This window comes from Lactuca saligna, chromosome 2 (genome assembly GCF_052625555.1).
Source record: "Lactuca saligna cultivar CGN05327 chromosome 2, ASM5262555v1, whole genome shotgun sequence".
NCBI classification, from domain to species: domain Eukaryota; kingdom Viridiplantae; phylum Streptophyta; class Magnoliopsida; order Asterales; family Asteraceae; genus Lactuca; species Lactuca saligna.
Window position 1 is genome coordinate 132,881,633 of NC_136418.1, and position 20,037 is coordinate 132,901,669.

Below are 20,037 nucleotides of genomic sequence, written 5' to 3' on the forward strand. Positions count from 1 at the left end.
TGTGTGTGTGTGTATGAGTGGGTTGGTATGTGTGTGTGTTTGTGGGTTGGTGTGTGTGTGTGTGTGGGTGGGTATGTATGTGTCTGTGTTTGTGGGTGTGTGTGTGTTTGTGTGTAGATGGGTATGTATGTGTATGTGTGTGTGTTTGTGGGTGGGTGTGTGTGAGTGGGTATATATGTGTATGTGTGTGGGTTGGTGTGTGTGTGTGCGGGTGTGTGTGTGTGTGTTTGTGGGTGGGTGCGGGTCGGTGTGTGTGTGTGTGTGGTTATGTATGTATGTGTGTGTGTGTTTGTGGGTGGGTATGTATGTATGTGTGTGTGTTTGTGGGTTGGTGTGTGTGTGTGTGCGGGTGGGTGTGTGTGGGGGGTAGGTAGAGGTGGATGGGGTGGAGTGGGTGTGTGTTTATAGAAAAATTTTGGAATTAGAAAAATGTGGAAAACAATGATTATCAGTTTTTAAAAATTTTCCAACTTCTTTGTATTTTTAGAAAACGAAAAAATTTTCATTTTCCGTGAAAAATTTAAAAAAATAGACGAAGTAAACGCGTTTTCAAAATTCTCATTTTTCTTGGAAAATTTTTCCGGAATACGGCTCATTTTTTCCGCAACTACACGCACCCTTAAACTTTTGGAAAATCGGCATGTTCTAAAGGTGTAACTCGAGTGAGATAACTTTAACAAATCAACATTATATTCATATGTTTTAATACTTTCTAAAACAAGTAAGTTTGATTTTTTTTTTTTTTTTTAATTTTTTTTTAACATTGATACAGATAAAAGGAGGCAAACACAAATTTCGTTGGATAACATTTTGACTCAAAATGCCCATTGTTATCCTTTTAATAAAACAGCAATAAACTTGAAATTATTGAATGAGAAAAACAGTTAGGTCCTTCCATTTTAAAGAATTGTCAATGGAGCCCCTCTAAAGTTTGAAACATGAAAATCAAGGACACTTGGGTTTGCCTTCCTGAGTCTTCCAGTTGTTGTAACAAGCACACGTCTGTTTGTTGCCATAAACACCAGATGGAACACACAAGCATTTAGCGCAACACTTTTGACAGAAGAACATGCATGGCTTCTTGTGAGATGTTGCTGAACAACGATATGTACATTTAGGCTTGCAATCTGTACAGAATTAGCAATGTCAGTGCTTTAGTAGATTGTAAATTTGTAATGTACAATCTGATAATGCAAAATGGAATGAAGTTTCGAGTTTCGATCATACCTTGGGGACGAAGCTTGTTGTATCCCTAAAATGGAGATGAAGAAGAAGATGAATAATTAGCTTATGGACTCTTGAAAGTTGAAACGAAACTAATCTAATTCAATTTTAGCTTGAAAATCGAGATGCGATTGTATGATTTTGTGGATTTCATAACAATTAGTCAATTACTGTGTAATTTGATTTAAACACTGCTTATATAGCAAAATTCATCGATTGTTTGAAAAATTAAAATGAAAGGAATTCGAATTGGTACCTGAGCTACATCGGCGAATGTGATCAAGAGAACAAGCGATAGAACCAAAATGAGAGCTGCGTATGAAGATCTTCCTCCTGCCATTCTTTCTTCAACCAAATCGAGATCTGATGATACTATGAAGGAATGGAATGGAATAGAGTGTGAATCTGTGATGATGAGTTGAAGTGCAAAGGGTTATTTATAGTGAGCGAAGGATGTGTTTTTTTATGGAGAATGGTGAATTGCAGCTCATGTTTATGCACAGTAGCGAGTGTTTGTGAGTGACAGTGACATGTCGAGCGGTGATGATGACGGTGGTAGCCACGAGGCGCAGGTTAAGGCGTGAAAAGGGGAATCTAACTTTCCTAAATTTAGGATTTCTTTTCAAGTTACTTTACAAATTTAGCATCTTTATTTGCTATTTTTACTTTGATACAAATTTCATAAAAAAAAAAGTTTTTTTTTTTTTTTTTTTTTTTTTTTGCAAAATATTAATGAGAAACATGCATTAAATTCTATATATTTTGGTTATGTTGATAAAAAATTATCCTTGACTTATTTATTTATTTATTTATATTTTATTTTATTTTTACAATTGAATGATTTTCTTATTATTTACAATTATGATCAATTTTTAGGTTAACAAATACCAATATATCAAAGATTTTTTATCAATAAGCCAAAATATATGTACTTTTCTTATTTAATACATAATAATTTTTAATTTGAAGTCTTATCTATTTTAAGATTAAGATGGTATGCACCAAAAGAGACCACACATAACCTTTTTTTCTCTCTTTTTTTTACATTTTAAACAATTAAAAAATATTATTTATTAAATAATTAAGAAAATAAGAAAGATATAATGATATGGAGTGGTAAAAAACTGCAAATTTGGTCCTTGTTGTTTGCAAAAAAAAAATGTGGATAAGGTCCAAAAAGTTTCCGAATTGCATGAACGGTCCAAAATCAAGAATCTTTCGTGATTTTAATCCTAAAATTAAGAAAAATTAGTGGTTTTGGTCCTTGGAAAACCTAAATGGACAATTTTACCCTTTTAATTTCTTTTTTGTATTTTTGTATTTTTTCTTTAATTATATATTAATTAAAAATAAACAAATAAAAAAATTGGGGCCTCCTGGTCTCTCTCTCTCTCTCTCTCTCTCTCTCTCTCTCTCTCAACATTCAAGAAAAAAAATCCCAGGTTTCTCTCATTATTATTGCTTGAATCCGACATTTTTGTTGAAAATTTTCATCATTTCAAAACACCAACATCGATGATCCAAACCACCCCTCTCTCTCGTACCCCACTTTCTCTATTTCTCCCTTCGTTCCCATCTTCTTCTTCTTCATCACTCATGACGTGCTAATTCTAAGTTATACACATACATAAGAACATAAAATCCAGCTGAACAAATACCCAACTAAACCCACATGGTTTGGATCATCGATTTAGAGGGAAAGAGAGAAAGAGAAAACAGAGCTGGAATCTCTATCACAATTCAACTAAACTACAATATTCACAAAATAAAAAATCAATTTGATTAAATCTTCATTATAGAATCATCAAAATCAGTACACGTTTTAACATCTCGATCCTTTATCTTCGTTCATTAGCTTCGATGATTCTTCTTCTTCAAATAAGCAATTCGATCATTCATTTTTGTTTCATCATCAAACCCATTTTGAAAATCAAAATAAAAACATCAAGAACACTTGGAAATATCAAACCCTAAACCATCAGTTACCCCAATGATTGCTTCTGAAAACCTTAAATCCCTCATCTTCGATCTCGAAATCAAACCATAAACCCTCTTTGAAAACCCTAAAGCCCCTTCGCCAGACCTTACAAACTGAAAAAAAAAATTACTCCAAGCTGTACACGACTACCAGGTTCTTGTGATGATCGGAGAAACAGGCTTTGAGAAGACAACTCAGCCGACTTAGTAGCTAGTAGAAGCATGGTACACCATCAAGGTAAATTCTATTGCACACAACCCTATCGAGTTGCCATGTCTGTCGTCAAAAGAGTTGCACAAGAATCCAGGTATCGATTGGGTGAAGAAGTCGAATATGCGATCTTAAACTATCGTTGGTGGAGGGTTGGCCAGAGGTGGAAGATGGCTTGGTCTCGTATGATTGAGTTACTAGTGTGTGTATGAGAGAGAGAGAGAGAGAGAAAGAGCTAGTAGAGAGGGGGATATTGGTGGAATGATTGGGTGGGTAGGGTAGGATCTTATTTTTTATTTTTTTCTAAATATTTAAATGTTGTAATTAATAAAGAAAATAGAAAAAACAAATGAAAATGGTAAAATAGTCATTTCAAGTTGTCCAGGGACCAAATCCATAAAAATTTTGTGATTTTGGACTAGTGGTGCAAGTTGAAAACTTTTTGGATTCCATCTACACTTTTTTGCTAACCACAATGACCAAACGGATCTGAGTGTAGTGTATGAAATCGGTGGCAAACCTGGAACAAACATCGGTGGTGGAGTGTATGAAATCGGCGACCATCTAAACCGGATCCGAGGACGACTTCCTTGAGGTGGTGAGGCGGTGGAAGGCGATGAGGTAACGTCGATAAGATGAGAGGCGGTGGAGTAATAGAAGAAGTAAACATTCAAAGTGATTGAAGGTTTTGAGTGATTGATGGAGGGATTAAGCGGTGGAGATTGCGGACAAAAAAGAATGAAAAAGAAAATGTATCTGAAGCGGTGAAAGAAGGAAGGGTAGGTAGTGGGGATTTAACTAACCACGGTAGATTAACTAACCCAAAGAACAGTACCATGGTTAGACACTATTCCTAAGAAGTGCTCCTCTTTAATATATATATATATATATATATATATATATATATATATATATATATATATATATATATATATATATATATATATATATATATATAAAAGAATTTGCAGTTTAATCTATTTATAATATTATAGTTTAAATGTAACGGTGAGGTGTCACCAATTTCAACACTAGAGATTCCATAAAAAAAATGATGCTTAGACATAAACATGTGACATCAAATAGACATCCTTACAACACTAAATCGTAAATTTCATATCAAATTTGGTTTGAAATTACTACAACTCAACCATATTTTTGATATTATTTTGGTACCAGATTTTTGATATTATTTTGGTATTAATAATACTAATATAAAAGATGTAATAATATTTTATATGTTTACCTTAAATTTGATGTTAAACTTTTACTTTAATAATCTAAGTCTTGAATTTTGAATTTTATGTTTTTAAGTTAATATTACATAATGATATTTTAGATGTAATACCTCTTAATTTGTATATTATAATACAAATCAAATCTAATTATATTACCTTTCATATGAATAATTTATTTTAGTTATAATTCTTTAGTAATATAATTTCTAAATTATTTTAATACAAAAATATGCTTCAATTATCAAAAAGTGATAAATAAAGAGGTATTTTTTTAAGAATTTATAGAAGAAAAAAATCTATTTTTTATATTAATGTTAAAAAAGAAATAATACAAAAGATATGGCCTTATACTATATGTTTAGATGTTAAAATTTTATTTCAATAATTTGGTTCTTGAACTTTGAATTATATATTTTTAAGTTATTGTTTTACATGATATTTTATGTGTAACAGTTGTTACTTCCTCTATTATATATATATATATATATATATATATATATATATATATATATATATATATATATATATATATATATATATATATATATATATATATATATAATAGTTTATTTTAGTTATAGTTGTTTAGTAACATAATCTCTAAAATTATTTTAATATAAAACGTGCTTCGATTTTCTAAAAGTGATAAATATAAAATGTATAATTTTTTGTATTAATATTAAGGTTATATTTGACGTATTAATTAAAAAACTAGTTGATAAAAAATAATGTTTAGTAAAACTAACTGAAATATATAAAATGAAATAAAAGGTTATTTCAAAGAATATGCTGCATAATTAATTAATAGATATATTTGGATAAATTTTAATAAGCTCTTGAAAAGATAATTTAAGATTATGTTTGACGTACTAGCTGATATCTGAAAAACTAGCTGATAAAAAATTACGTTTGATAAAACTAGCTGAAAATTTTAAAATGACAGTTAAAAAAATATGTTTTTGTAATTACTTAAGGGTGTATATTTGAAATTAAAAATAAAAAAAATATTTTAAATAATTTTTTAATAAACTATATTATAAGCTACTTTTGAATTACTAAACATGATAACTTAAAAAATTCGAAAAATAAACTAGTTGTAATACCTCAGACATAACTAAAAAATATATAATAAACTACAAATAAATTATTATTTATAATTTTGTATAAAAAATTATATCAGTAAACAACAACATAATTAGTAATTAGTTAGAAATTATATATTACAATCCTCAGTGTATGGAGTGGGCAACGAGGGAGAGGCGTTATGTTTATATGTCATCAAATAACGGCGTCGTAATATGAGGAACACCGTCTCCCTCTTATGTTATTTGATGTTATGTTAAGAGATGTTATCGTGATAACATATCGTAACGAGAGTCTTTCTTTCCTCTCATTGTTTGCATATATTTATCTCTCTATCTCTCTCCCCTTAACACCATGTTATAGCATTGGAACATCATTTCCTTCAATTTGTGTTATAACACCGTGTTGATATGGTTGGTGAAGTGTCAACTTTAAAGTGTGATAACATGTTGCATACAACCACAAGCCTCATAGGTTACCCGATACTAGTTACCACTACTTGTGAGGGAATTTAAATGATATTTCTATAGTAATTTAAATGAAATTACCCGATAAAAGCGGCGCGTTGTTGGTGCTCGTTATCCTCCTATTTTAATTATTTTGTCTCCCATGTTATAATTGAGATTTTTCTTCTTTCATATTTGGCATCATGTGACAATAATTTCAAGATTAGATGCATTATTTTTTTGATCTGCATCATATCAGATCACCGCATGTTCACTCAATCTAACTTTTTCTTATTTGTTTTATAAATTTAAGACGATTACATTTCGTATCAATATATTCTCTACGACTAAGTTAACATCATCATTATAATTTCAATAAATCATTTCATATATATATATATATATATATATATATATATATATATATATATATATATATATATATATATATATATATATATATATATATATATATATAACATAGGCTATGATTATTTATAAGGTTAAATTACAAAAGACGAAGCCAATTGTTGTTGATGTATTTCGAGGATAATGGCGGTCCACAACAACTAGTGATATTATTGCTGTGGTTCATAGTAACAGACGGTAATAATGACATTGAATGATCTAGGTAATGGTCCATAGTGGTAACATTGGACCATTAAAAATAATTTCTTATGTTATGTTATAAATAAAATCATTATATTTACTATATATCTAATAATAAATAAGTTATCAATGTATTTTGAATATTATAGTTTTTGATCACCTTTTCTTTGTTTGTGAGCATGTGAAATCGATTTGTAGATGGCTTGGTTCGTGGTGTGGAGCCATGGTGTCGATTTGGAGATGATCTTCGTGTGGTTTTACAATCCCTGAGTAAATTCTTTTCTTAATATATCCGTTGTTATAAACAAAACATAACAATCAACAACTTTATACAACTAGAAAATAGCCGGTGGGAAACTAGACACGTAGTACAAAATACAAGAAAAAAGTGAAAAAAAAAAAAAAAAAACACAGCTCATATCAGTTTAGGGATTGCAAATTGGATCTATGGTTGATCCAAGAAAAGAATTGTAACCGAATGTCATATGTTGTCTTTACTGGAGAGAAATTTCCTCTTTTGAAAACAATTAAATTATGTGTTTTCCAAACAAAATAGAATAATAGTGTATACCAAGGCATGTAGGACCTTCCTTCTATGTTTGGATTCCAAGCCACTTTCAATAAGAAAAAAATGTTGAAAGGATGGGAGAACAATGTGACCAAAGTCACACTAGGTGTAACACCTTGAAATTTTAATTTTACGATGCTAGTGGGGTTGTGATGGAGTTACGGGGCATTAGGGATAATGACTTGAAAGGGTAACGAACTTTCGATTTTTGTCACATTTAGTCACTAAACTTTTTTTCGTTATCTATTTGCCATTGAACTATTGAAACTGTTCACATTTTACCCTTATGACCGGCTGTTGCCGGTCATAGGGGTAAAATATGAACAGTTTCAATAGTTCAATGGCAAATAGATAACGAAAAAAAGTTTAGTGACTAAATATGAACAAAATCGAAAGTTCGTTTCCCTCTAAAAAGTTCAATAACTAAATGTGAACAAACTTCCTCTTGTATTATGTTTTACCAAATTATTTATTTTTGTTAAATTGTAGCAACATTTGTTGATGAAGAAATCTATGGAAAAAAAAACCTGGAAATATATTTAAAAAAAAAACAAAAAACCAAAACCGAAATAAAAAACCAATGGTTGACATTTTCCAAAATAAAAAATCAAAATTTCCAATCTGATTTTGGTTTTACAAAAAAATGAACCATTCTCACTGATGTGAATTATGACCATTAGTTTGGCATGCGGAATTTGTGACATCCCATGAATATGTAGTTACAACATCGTCTGAACTCGTAATTCATAGTAAGGGGTTAGACTATCATCGCATGAATACGTAGTTACAACATCGTCTGAAATTGTAATTCATCACCTACAGGTTATAGGTCTGCTGGTGTTTCCATTAGGTTATCTAGAATAGTCCGTGGTCGCCATCTATACTCTGGTGGATTACTACATCGCCACATTGCTGGTTAAGGTTATGGTATCTCCTTTCATCCTGTATCACATATTCATCATCATCTATTTAGCTAATTATCATCACCTTTCTATCATCACCTATCTCTCATCATTTTATTTCATCACATTGTTGGTTAAGGTTATTCTTCCTAACTTCGAACCCCAAGGTTTACTCTACTAAAGCTTCATATTCTCGGCTCTCTAGACCTAGAAGGGTCCAGATCTATCACACCAAAAAGCTCAAGATAGCTCTTCCTCTCACTCTACACACTCAAGCTCGCTAAGGTTCTCACTTATGAGAAAGGCAGTCGCAATTGAAGGCCATAAGTGCCTTTAAATATGGCTCGGGCCCAAAGATTTAGGGTTTCTGCCAACAGCGTGGACTCGTCGATTCGCCTCACCGACTCGTCGAGTCCATTCATTAATCTGAGTCATCAGTCGTGACCTTACCCGACGAGTTGAGGCGTCAACTCGTCGAGTCTCTCTTCTTAACTCAAAAGAAAAATACTTAAATTATGATACCTGGAAATCCGGATGTTACATTTTGTTTTTTTATTTCATAGATTTCTTCATCAACAAATGTTACTACGATTAAACAAAAATAAATAATTTTGCTAAAACATAATACGATAGGAATAGGAAGTTTGTTCACATTTAGTCACTGAACTTTTTAGAGGGAAACGAACTTTCGATTTTGTTCGCATTTAGTGACTAAACTTTTTTTCGTTATCTATTTGCCACTAAACTATTGAAACTGTTCACATTTTACCCTTATGACCGGTAACAGCCGGTCATAAGGGTAAAATGTGAACAGTTTCAATAGTTCAATGGCAAATAGATAACGAAAAAAAGTTTAGTGACTAAATGTGACAAAAGTCGAAAGTTCGTTACCCTTTCAAGTCATTATCCCGGGGCATTATGGATGTGAACACCACCCTAGGTGGAGTAAAGGGAAGTGATTGTGGTTGGCTGTGGTGAGAACTACGCTTGACCACATCTTTCTCATATTCTTCCCTCTGTCTCTTAAATGTACAAGATATTAAGCAAAAAGTACAAACATAATAAATATGATATGTGGAGTCATGATCATTTCCTAGGTGTGTGATAGGGAAGTGATAATGACTAGCAATTAGTATATATGGTATACCGATGACGAGCAAGCTCGTGGTCTACGTGGCTACGGAAGTCCATCGTGCCCACCATCCCGGCCTTTCTGGTTGGTCGTGGTCGTGCTCAATCGTGGTGCAGACGACAAACGTAAATGGCCAATTGGCTTCCTTCTTCATTTTCTTACCGTTCAACGGTCAAAACTTTGTTTTTTTTTTTAATACAAAACATTACCTATAGATAAACACAACAATTTAACAACTTATACACTCAGACCATTCTCTATACTCTCTATCTATAAAAACAAATACACATGGAATTCTTTAAGAATTTCGATTTGGATGATGATGGAGAATTCATCTCGATGTTCTTCAATATTGTACAACACATTTACGCTGAAGAAAGTTCGAATGTTTCGCATTCAAGAGCAGCTGTCAATTGTGATCTCCAAGCCGCACACGACTTATTGGTACGTGATTACTTTGCCGATAACCGTCTATACAATGAATATGCTTTCGAATGTTGTTTCTATGTTAATAAAGCTATATTTTTATGTATTAGTAATGTTTTAGAAGCCTATTATGATTTTTTAAACAAAAATTCCATGATAGAGGAAGAATGAGTTTTAGTAATATACAAAACTGAACGACTGCACTTAGATATTTGGGATACAGTATAGCCTTTGATGCATCCGACGAGTTCTCAAGCAAACATGACATGTATGCAAATATGCTACACGAATTTAGGATAAGGATATAATTAAACGAATGGTCCAGACATGTTTTATAATGCATAATATGATCATTGAAGATTAAGGCCAAGTGATTTGCACGTATGAGTAGGACGACATAGTCATCCCGATTGAAGAGTTTACACCCGAAATGATTGAATTTTTAATACTAGTTGTTGAAATTCATAACAGTGAAACGTGCAATTTAAAAAAAAAAATGATGTGGAGTGGAGTTGTAATGGTGGGTATCTCGTAGATTTAGTGGTAGTTAAGCGGTGATATGCGACACCCACCACAATAATGGTTAGTGAATAGGTATAATGGATGATCTTAGGTAACAACACTTTTAGAGTGGTCAAGTGGTGACCACTGATAGCCTTTTAAGATAATAAATGGAAGAGATAATGACACCGTAACACATTGAAGTTTCGAGTTTGGTCCGATTTGACTATTTATGTTATTTTTTGCACGATAGACCATCTAATTTTTACTGTATATATCAATTAAGTCAGTTAGTTTTTAACCATTATTCTGTTAATCAGTTGTTTTAAATTGCATGAATGACCCCTATGGTTAAAAATTTATTCGTAGTTGGTCCCAAAAGTAGTAAAATTCATCATTTTTTTAAATCTCACATCTACATTAAATGAAAAAAATTCCCCTTCTTCTCGATGCAGGTTTTATGAAACGATGATAAACAATGTCGGTACATCGAAAGCTCGAGGCTACTCAAAGGTGTCGACGGCATGGGTAACAAAGTAAGTTCAATCTACCAAAAAATCATTAAAATCAACAAAGTTTTCACACAACAGTCGTTCGCTTCTAAAAACTTCCCAAATTAATCAAATCCAACCAAGATTTCAATAACCCATTTGATATCTTTGAATCACTATTCGACTTGGGCGGCGAAATGGGTGATCGGAGCTCCCGCAACATGGCCACGGAAGGTGAAGATCAATGCTACAACCTCGTTCTAAACTTCAAAGAAGTTGTATTCGGAATCGAAAAAGTAATCTAAATATAAACACTCGACACATGTCAAACTTGCAAAGGATCCGACGTGAAACCCGAAACCACCGCTTCTCATTGCTCCCTATGCAGCGATAAAAGGCCAAGTCATATCCTCTGCCAGAACTCCCATCAACATCTTCCAACAAGTCACCACTTGCTCCTCCTGTAAAGGAACCAGAGAAATCTTAACTCCCTAAACCACATGCTCCGATGACAGGCGAGTCTGGAAGTCAAAACGAATCAGTCCCAAAGTCCCTTTTGGTGGCAATTCCGGTAACCGATTGAGAGTTAGTTCAGAAGGTAACGCCAGAAGAAGAGGCGTACCTAACAACTGTAACTTGTTTTTGATACTCGATGTTCTTCCAGATCCGGTGTGGAAACATGACAACACGAACATTTTGTACGCTTGGTCCCCAGAGCGACGAACATTTTGTACACGATGATAATGTTACAGTTTGGTCCATTGAGTTTCAAAAATGATGAATTTTATTACTTATTGGACCAATTATGGATAAATATTTAACCATAGGGACCATGTCGTACAACTAGTTAACGAATGAATGGTTAAAAACTAATGGTAATGGCTTGATTGACATGTACAATATATATTAGATGGTTTATTGTGTAAAAAAATAACATAAATGGTCAAATTAGACCAAACCCAAAACTTCATTGTTCTATAGTGACATTATCCCTAAATGGAAAGAACAAGTTATAAGCAAGTGATCTCAAGACTCTTGAAACTTGGAAATGTGAATAAGCTTACACTATGTACTGAAATGGGACAAGATGTGGAAAATAGCATAAATTGGAAATTCCATCTATTTATGTTGTAACTTGTAAATAAGATTAGTATGTATTGAAAATGGAATACATCAAGAAGGAATATGACGTGGTCTCTTAGTTTGAATTTTTCCATCGTTAACCCTAATATTCTTGAACTTGTTTGATTTTCATGTAATTTCTTAGTTCTTGTGAGTTGCTTGTGAGTTGCTTTAGTTCGATTTTCGATTAGAAAGATAAATCCTTCGCTAGTTGCTTCAGTTCGATTTTTGGACAAGTTCTTAAAATTTATAAAATTAGAAGAGTGATTTAAAATTAATGATAGGAACAATGGTTGGATAACTTCTTAGATCATTGTAATTTTACAGAGATTTTCAATTAAAATGATAAATCCCTCTGTAATCATTACAACTATTTACAATGTTGATCAAAGAACAGCATATACACAGCATTCAGCTCATTACTACAAGAGTTCTTTCTCACATTCAACCTCCATATTTTGAACAATCATGAAAAGACTATTCTAAACAACTTATAATGCAACATTAAGAGCAAGTGAAAATGGATATATTCATAACTCATAAGGCAAACTATGCAAAAGTACAGAAATAAGTCCAAGTAGAAAAGAGAACCAAGTTATCATAAATCGAAATGACTGAAGAAGATCAACAAAAAGATTTCTAAATATAAAGAGTAGTAGTTAATATCATATATGCCAATTTTTGTATACAAAGATTTTATTTACTAACCAATGAGGAATGCTCCACAATTAGCTTCAGACGTTTGGCCAATACATCAAACTCTGCAATATGTTGATCCCTCCATCGCTTCTCAAAGCTAATCTCTTTCTCAAGATTTGAATTTCTTTGAAGATCAATCATCGTTTTAATCTCCTTCAACGACTGATCAAGAACATCAGCAAGAGTCTTGTTTGCAAAATGCATAACATCATCACCACCACTTTTTACCCTGACTTCTTTTCGCGCCATTTCAGCATTACGCTTCAATTCTACATTCACATCATTAAGCTTAACATCGCCATTGAAACCACCAGCAGTAGCAGCACCAGCAGCAAGGTTGTTAAATTTGTTACGGTTGCTGCGATTGTTCGTTTCCTTAATCACAGACGGCAAAGCTAATACAGCCATAGAAGACGAAGGTAGCGTCGGCGAGAAACTAACCTTAACCCCAACCAAATTCGGCTTACAGTTGTGATTGTTAACCGGGTTAGAATCCGAATTGGAAACGCCAGATGGTAAAAACGGATGATCCGGCTCCCAAAGTTGCTTCGAAAGATCATACAAAGCACGATCCTGCGGCGAAAGCAGCGCCTTGTCGAGCCCTTTCGACAGACGCGAGGAAATCACCCTGAACTTCTTCCGGAGACGACGGAGCTTCTCAGACAGCTGCGATTTCGTGTACGGCTGCGACATTCCATGGGAGAATCGAGAGTAGAATATTCCGAGATCTCGAGGGAACGACAAGCCTTGGGAAGAACAATCGAGGAGTCCCTGGAGGAAACGGATCTCATCTGGCTCGGTCCAAATCCGATGAAATTTGAAAGGAGGTTGCCTGGCGATGGCGTCATGATCGGGATCAGGATCGGCGTCGTCGTCGTCGGATTCGAGTTTGGGCGTTGAGAGGATTAGAGTGGATGTGGGGGTTTTGCGCTTAATTGGAAGCTTACTACCAGAAGAAGGGATTGATGAAATGGGGTTGGGTTGTTGTATAGCCATAGGAGGGTTTGATGGTGGGGTGAAGTCCATGGTTCTCACCTTGTTTGTGTGTTGTTTGTTTGAATCATCGGTTTTGAGTGTGGGTGTGGGTGAGGGTGAGGTCGTGAGGGGGGTGGTTTGACCAAGATTTGGTCAAATTTGAAGTGTTAGCTGTTAAGGTAGGGTTGGGACTTTGGGATGTAGTTTAACCTCGTGATCCTATAAATCTGATAATATTGTGAATTCCACCATAAAATTTGGAGTTAAGTTTGAGGAAATGATTTCTTAAATAACTAAATGAGATGTAAATAAAGATTAATTTTAAATCTTTATCTATAAGTAACAATTTTGATAAACTAATTTTTATTGAATTGAGGAAAAACGTTTACATAGAAGACTATTTATACTAAACTAAGGCAAATAAAATGAGAAAATGACTCTACATGATAAAGACTTCTAAGACTTTGTTGGATAAGTAAACTAATAAGAAAAAGAACATGACTTATATTAGGAAACAAATATCTATCTATATCTCAATACTCTCTTTTAAGTTGGATGTAAAGGTTACAAACACCCAACTTGCTGCATAAAAATCGAAACCGATCTGCTCCCAAAGTTTAGTGAAAATATTTGTCGGTTAAAATTTTGACCGAATTGGACATGGTTTTATCTCTCCATTGGCAACTCGCTCTCTCATGAAGTAACAATTCATTTCAACATGTTATATGTGTTCATAATAAACAGGATTAGCTGCAATATGACAAACAACTTCATTATCACACATTAATGGTGTATCATCCTTTGTGTTGCATTGAAATCTTGAAGAAGTCATCTTAACCAAAGAATTTCACATATCGTGTTAGCCATTAACTGTATTTGACTTCAGCCGAAGATCTAGCAACCACACTTTGTTTCTTTGTACGCCAGGATATTAGAGAACCACCCAAACCAATGAAATAACCAGTGAAAGACTTTCTTGTTGATGGAAAACTCAACCAACTAACATCACAATAAGCCACTAGATCAAGGACTCTAAAAGCAGGTAAAAATAAACCTTGTCCAGGAGTGGTTTTTAAATATCGAAGTACCCGAATTGATGCATCCCAATGTGGTTTTCGTGGTTTTTTGAGAAACTGGCTCAACTGGTTTACGAAGTATGCAATATCTGGATGTGGGACAGTAAGATAAAGTAATCTTCCTACAAGACAGACGATATTTAGGAGTATCTACTTCAGGACTATTGTCTTCTTTCTTGAGACACAAGTTTTGCTCCATAGGAACAGAACAGGGACGACTTCCTTGAATTCCACAATCTTCTAAAATATTGAGAATATAATTGCATTGACCGATTACAATGCCATCTGGTGATCGTGCTACTTTAATACCCAAGAAGTATTTTAGTGGTCCTAAATCCTTAATGTTGAACTGTGTTTGTAAATATGTCTTCACTTCTTCAAGTTTATCATTATTGTTTCCCATGAGAAGAATATCATCGACATATATAAGGGCTATAATGTGTGTAAATTCATTTTTGAAAACGAACATGGAGTGATCTGCTTCTGATGGTTTTAAACCATTGTTGACTAGAGACTTGGTAAATTTTTGATACCAATTTTGGGATGCTTGTCGTAAACTGTATATGGATTTTTGTAGCTTGCATACACGATCTTCATATGTTTTAATAAATCATTGTGGAACCTTCATGTGACTTCTTTATCAAGATCAGCCTGTAAAAAAGCATTGTTAACGCCCATTTGATGGATAATCCCTTGCCTTTTAGAAGCAACATCCAAAACACATTGAATTGTACTAATTTTGAAACAAGTGCAAAAGTCTCATGGAAATCAATTCCTTCAATTTGTGTGTATCTCTTTGTGGCTAAAAGAGCTTTATATCTCTCAACTTATCCATCCCGCTTGTATTTTATCTTATAGACCCATTTTAGGTCAATAACTTTCTTTCCCGGTAGAAGGGAAGTAAGTACCCAAATTCCGTTCTCTTCAAGAGCACTAATTTCTGTTGGTGATTTATCACCAAATATATTTTAGTGTAATGGATTTAACAAGTGTTTCAAGAATAATGTTTTAGTTATAATATAAGTTAGGAGGTGCAGGAGTGCACACTTGTATTTTCTTATATCCGTTGTTTGGATAAGATAGGGAAAACGATATATATTTTGAAACACAGAGAAAAACGAAAAATAGACTTCTTCTTCTTCTTATCAAAATTGATTCTGATTTTGTGCCTAAAATCAGAATTGTTGCTTCAGGAATTATCCTAGTTTGGATTTCGTGATACCCAAGGCGTATAGGGTCGAAATATCAAACAAGGAAAGTGTTTACACGATTCTTGTTTGTGATCCAGATTTTCATAACCCTATTTCGAATTTCCCAACAATTTCTTTGCTCATTGTGTCACACCAATTTGGACCAACCACGGCTTGCAAGAAATTATTTGGTTTGTCGTGTTCCGTAATAGCCGCAATAAATGCCCGATGAGCTTTCTAAGAATCTGTTATAAGAAACGAATCGGGAAATTGGATGTGTCGTTGACTTATCTAATGTTGATATAGCATTCGTATGTTCAAATGAAGGTGGTAAGTCCATAACAAATTCATCTAAGTGTTTCGACTTGGTCTTTGTTCTTGTATTTTGCCAATTTTGCTTTGACCTTGGTTGAAGCTGAATGATAACAAATCTGCCTCTTCGATGTTTGAATTTAGACGTGTGTTGTCATTATGTGGGAACTCTTTCATGTTCTGGATCCAACCCATTGTTTCCTTTAAAATGCCAAACAAACTATAACAGGTTTTAATTGCAAATATATTTACAATATTGTTATATCTTTAATTTTGAGTTGAGTTTAAAAAGTGATTAACAAGAACTTAAAATAATGTTTAATTGTTAATTATGATATGTCATGATTACCATTACTAATACTTAGCAATGGCCTATATAACCAAAAGGGAAATCTCCAGAAAAGTCCCAAAATTTTAGTCTAATTTATGAAAAAGTCCCAAAATAAATTTTATTTACAGAAAAGCACAGAATACCGGTTAAAACTTCGAAAAAACCCTTTTCGGCCGGTTTCGCAGATTTTGCCGGTATTCTGTCCTTTTTCGTTAGTTTGCTCAAAATTTTGGGACTTTTCCAAAAATTACATAATAACCAAAATATTGGGACTTTTTTGAAAATTACCATGAAATTAATGAATATTATTATTAACAAATCTTTTATAAATTACATAATAACCAAAATATTGCTGGCCTAAGTACTCCTCTATTGTTTCTTGACCACTCAAACTCTCTACGTTCTTCCTATGCATTGTTGTGGGTATGATGGTGAGATGAAGTTAGTTAGCATTCCTCTAATGTTGGTGTTCTTCTTATGTTGTTTAACCTAACTACCAACCAACATTCATACCTTACATGTTAACAATCATCGGCTAACACACATCTATAAAATGTAAAAGGTGAACCCTGAATGATAATTTATATGGAAACAAGTGAAGGGTGATTATCTATTTAAATTGTCATTCAAAGTTTACTTTTCACTCTTGATAGATGTGTGTAATTTTATGGTTGTTACCGGGTAATGTTTGGAGGTTAGGTGGTAGTTAGGTTAAAGAACATAATGAAATATCTATATGTTCGTGTAATGATATTTTCTAATAACACATGATCATATAGCATCATGCTTAATAGCAAGTAGAAACTTATTGATTGTGTATTAATAAATATTATCAACTCTTGTATTGGTCACGCCTAATAGAGTACTTCTCATTATGACACCCACAACGATACATATGAAGAACATGGAGACTTTGAAGTGGTCAACAAACAATTGAGAAGTACATAGTCGACCATTCTATTTCTAGAAATTAACAACAAATGTATTTCCCTTGTTTATAATAAAAAAAATATTTTTTATGTTTATAAATGATTTGTAAATAATAATATCCATTAATTCCATAGTAATTTTAAAAAAAGTCCTAATATTTTGGTTATCGAGTAATTTTCAGAAAAATCCTAATATTTTGAGCAAACTAATGAAAAAGGACAGAATACCGGCTAAATCTACGAAACCGGCCAAAAAGGGTTTTTTCGAAGTTTTAGCCGGTATTCTGTGCTTTTCTGTAAACAAAAATTAGTTTGGGAATTTTTCATAAATTGGACTAAAATTTTAGGACTTTTCTGAAGATTTCCCTAACCAAAACGTATATGCACTTATGTGGTGGCTCACCTTTGTTAGGTTTTTTCAAAAGGATGACAATATGATATAAGTTATGTGGGCTCTGGCCCATATACATGTTTAAGCCCGTTTTCTTATTGTATATAGATCTCGTTGTATCTTCTAAATATTAATGTTTCTAAATCGTTAAAAAAAATAAATCGTTTGCAGATTTAGCAGGATTATCCAAACGCGTGAACCCTGTTAATCATTATGTTCTTTGCATCTTTAATAACGTGTTTGTTGCGAAAGTCCTAACAAACATGCATTTACAAAAAGATTATTTTATCAAGTTCATATACCAAACTTTTGATGTTCCAAATTTTCGTTCTCAAAAGCTTTGGATGGAAGAGAGACGTTAGAAAAACGAGGGCTAGACATGTAACTTCAGAACATAAAAGGGGCGAAATATGAATTTTAATTGACTTAGGAGCAAATCTTTGTTCTGCCTGGCGTGAACTTCAAACAAATTGCAATCAAACTTCTGCTGATGAAGACTCTCTTACGCCGAATCATCATTCCTTACACCAAATCCTCTTCTTCAATCAATACTAGCCTTCCTCGCTTTCAAAGTTGCATTAATACGGCGGCAGAATCACCACACACGGCGGCGGCGCAGGTAGAGGAAGAGAAGACAGCAGAAACAATCACCTGCGTCTGCAAATCATTTTCAAATAACCTCAACTGGGAAACCCTTAATCGGAAGCTTAAGTTCGTCGATGTCAGAAACTCAGCTATCATCAACAAAGTACTGATTCAACTCCAAGAACCACCAAATGCTAAAAAGGCTCTGTCTTTCTTCCACTGGTCATCCCATTTCGGCAAGATCACACACCAAACACAAACGTACGCTCTTGTAATACACATTTTGGTTAATGCGAAGCTAATCAGAGATGCCAGCGCGTTAATTGAATCAGTTCTCATCCGATCTGTTACAGGTAATTTGAAAGATCCTGACTGTAAAGGATCTTCTTCTGTCCTCTCGTTTATTCATTCGTTGATGAGTAGTTATGAGGTCACTAGTTCAACTCCATTTGTGTTTGATTTAACGATACAAATTTGTTCAAAGTTGAGGATGATTGATGAGGCTATAGATGTATGTTTTTGTTTGGGAGAACATGGATTTAGATTGAGTGTTATCAGTTACAATACCTTATTGCACGTGATTAAGAAATCAGATAAGACTAAGTTGGTTTGGAGAATTTACGAGCAGATGATTAAACATAGAACATACCCAAATGAAAAGACTACTGGGATCATGATTAGCGCATTGTGTAAACAAGGAAAGCTGCAAACTTTTGTTGATATGATAGATAGGATCGATGGAAAGAGATGCTTGCCTAGAGTGATCGTTAACACTTGTTTGGTTTTCACGATGATAGAGGAGGGAAAAATCGAAGATGGGTTAGTTCTGTTAAAGAGGATGTTGATAAAGAACATGATTACAGATACCATTTCATATTCTTTGATCGTGTATGCCAAGATAAAGCTAGGACAATTAGAGTCTGCACGCGAGGTGTTCGATGAAATGCTCAAGAGAGGTTTCAAGGCAAATTCCTTTGTACATACATCGTTTATAGGAGCCTATTGTAAGGCTGGAAATGTTGAAATTGGAGATGAATTGTTTAAAGAAATGGAACATACCGGTTTGAAGCCATACAATGACACGTATACTCATATGATTCTTGGTTTTTCAAAAGTTGGAAGATTTGAAGAAAGCTTGAATCTTTGTCAAAAAATGGTGCAAAATGGATTCCTTCCAAGTTGTTTAACCTTCAATGAAGTGGTTAAAATGGTAAATGGACATGAGAGTGTGCGTAAAGTAGATGAAATGTTGACTCTTTTGTTGGATAAAGGGTTCTTGCCAGATGCAAATACATATACCTATCTTGTTGCAGGTTATGGACGTGATGGAGATGTTGAGGGAGTTTTGAAGGTTTATTATGAAATGGAATTCAGGAAACTATCTCCTGGGGTTTTGGTATTTACTTGGTTGATTGTTAGTCTTTATGAATGTGGAAGATTGGAGGAATCAGAGAGATATTTTAGAACAATGAAAGCTCGATCTTTAGTCCCCATAGATTACACATATCATAAGTTGATTTCCAATCTTGAAATAGATAAGGATATAAATTAGATCATGGTGGATTTAAATACTATTGGTTGTCATTTTATAATTTATATCATTAACCCTCTATACAATG

The 20,037-nt window shown here is 33.5% G+C and overlaps 3 protein-coding genes across 3 annotated transcripts; 1 reads left to right on the forward strand and 2 right to left on the reverse strand.

Annotated features, from left to right (window-relative positions):
- Positions 1-793: 793 nt before the first annotated feature.
- LOC145031663 (protein RSI-1-like) lies at positions 794-1,679 on the reverse strand. The gene is made up of 3 exons (XM_078980266.1): positions 1,481-1,679; positions 1,228-1,252; positions 794-1,127 (listed from the first exon to the last, which is right to left on the reverse strand). Exons 1-3 carry the CDS (start codon positions 1,562-1,564, stop codon positions 946-948), a joined length of 291 nt encoding a protein of 96 aa, XP_078836392.1. The 5' UTR covers positions 1,565-1,679; the 3' UTR covers positions 794-945.
- Positions 1,680-12,626: 10,947 nt separating this feature from the next.
- LOC145030099 (uncharacterized) lies at positions 12,627-13,655 on the reverse strand. Its single transcript, XM_078978526.1, has one exon. It carries the CDS (start codon positions 13,653-13,655, stop codon positions 12,627-12,629), a length of 1,029 nt encoding a protein of 342 aa, XP_078834652.1.
- Positions 13,656-18,230: 4,575 nt separating this feature from the next.
- Positions 18,231-20,030, forward strand: LOC145031664 (Pentatricopeptide repeat (PPR) superfamily protein). The gene has a single exon (XM_078980267.1). The coding sequence runs from the start codon at positions 18,324-18,326 to the stop codon at positions 19,968-19,970; it is 1,647 nt and encodes a 548-aa protein (XP_078836393.1). The 5' UTR covers positions 18,231-18,323; the 3' UTR covers positions 19,971-20,030.
- Positions 20,031-20,037: the final 7 nt, after the last annotated feature.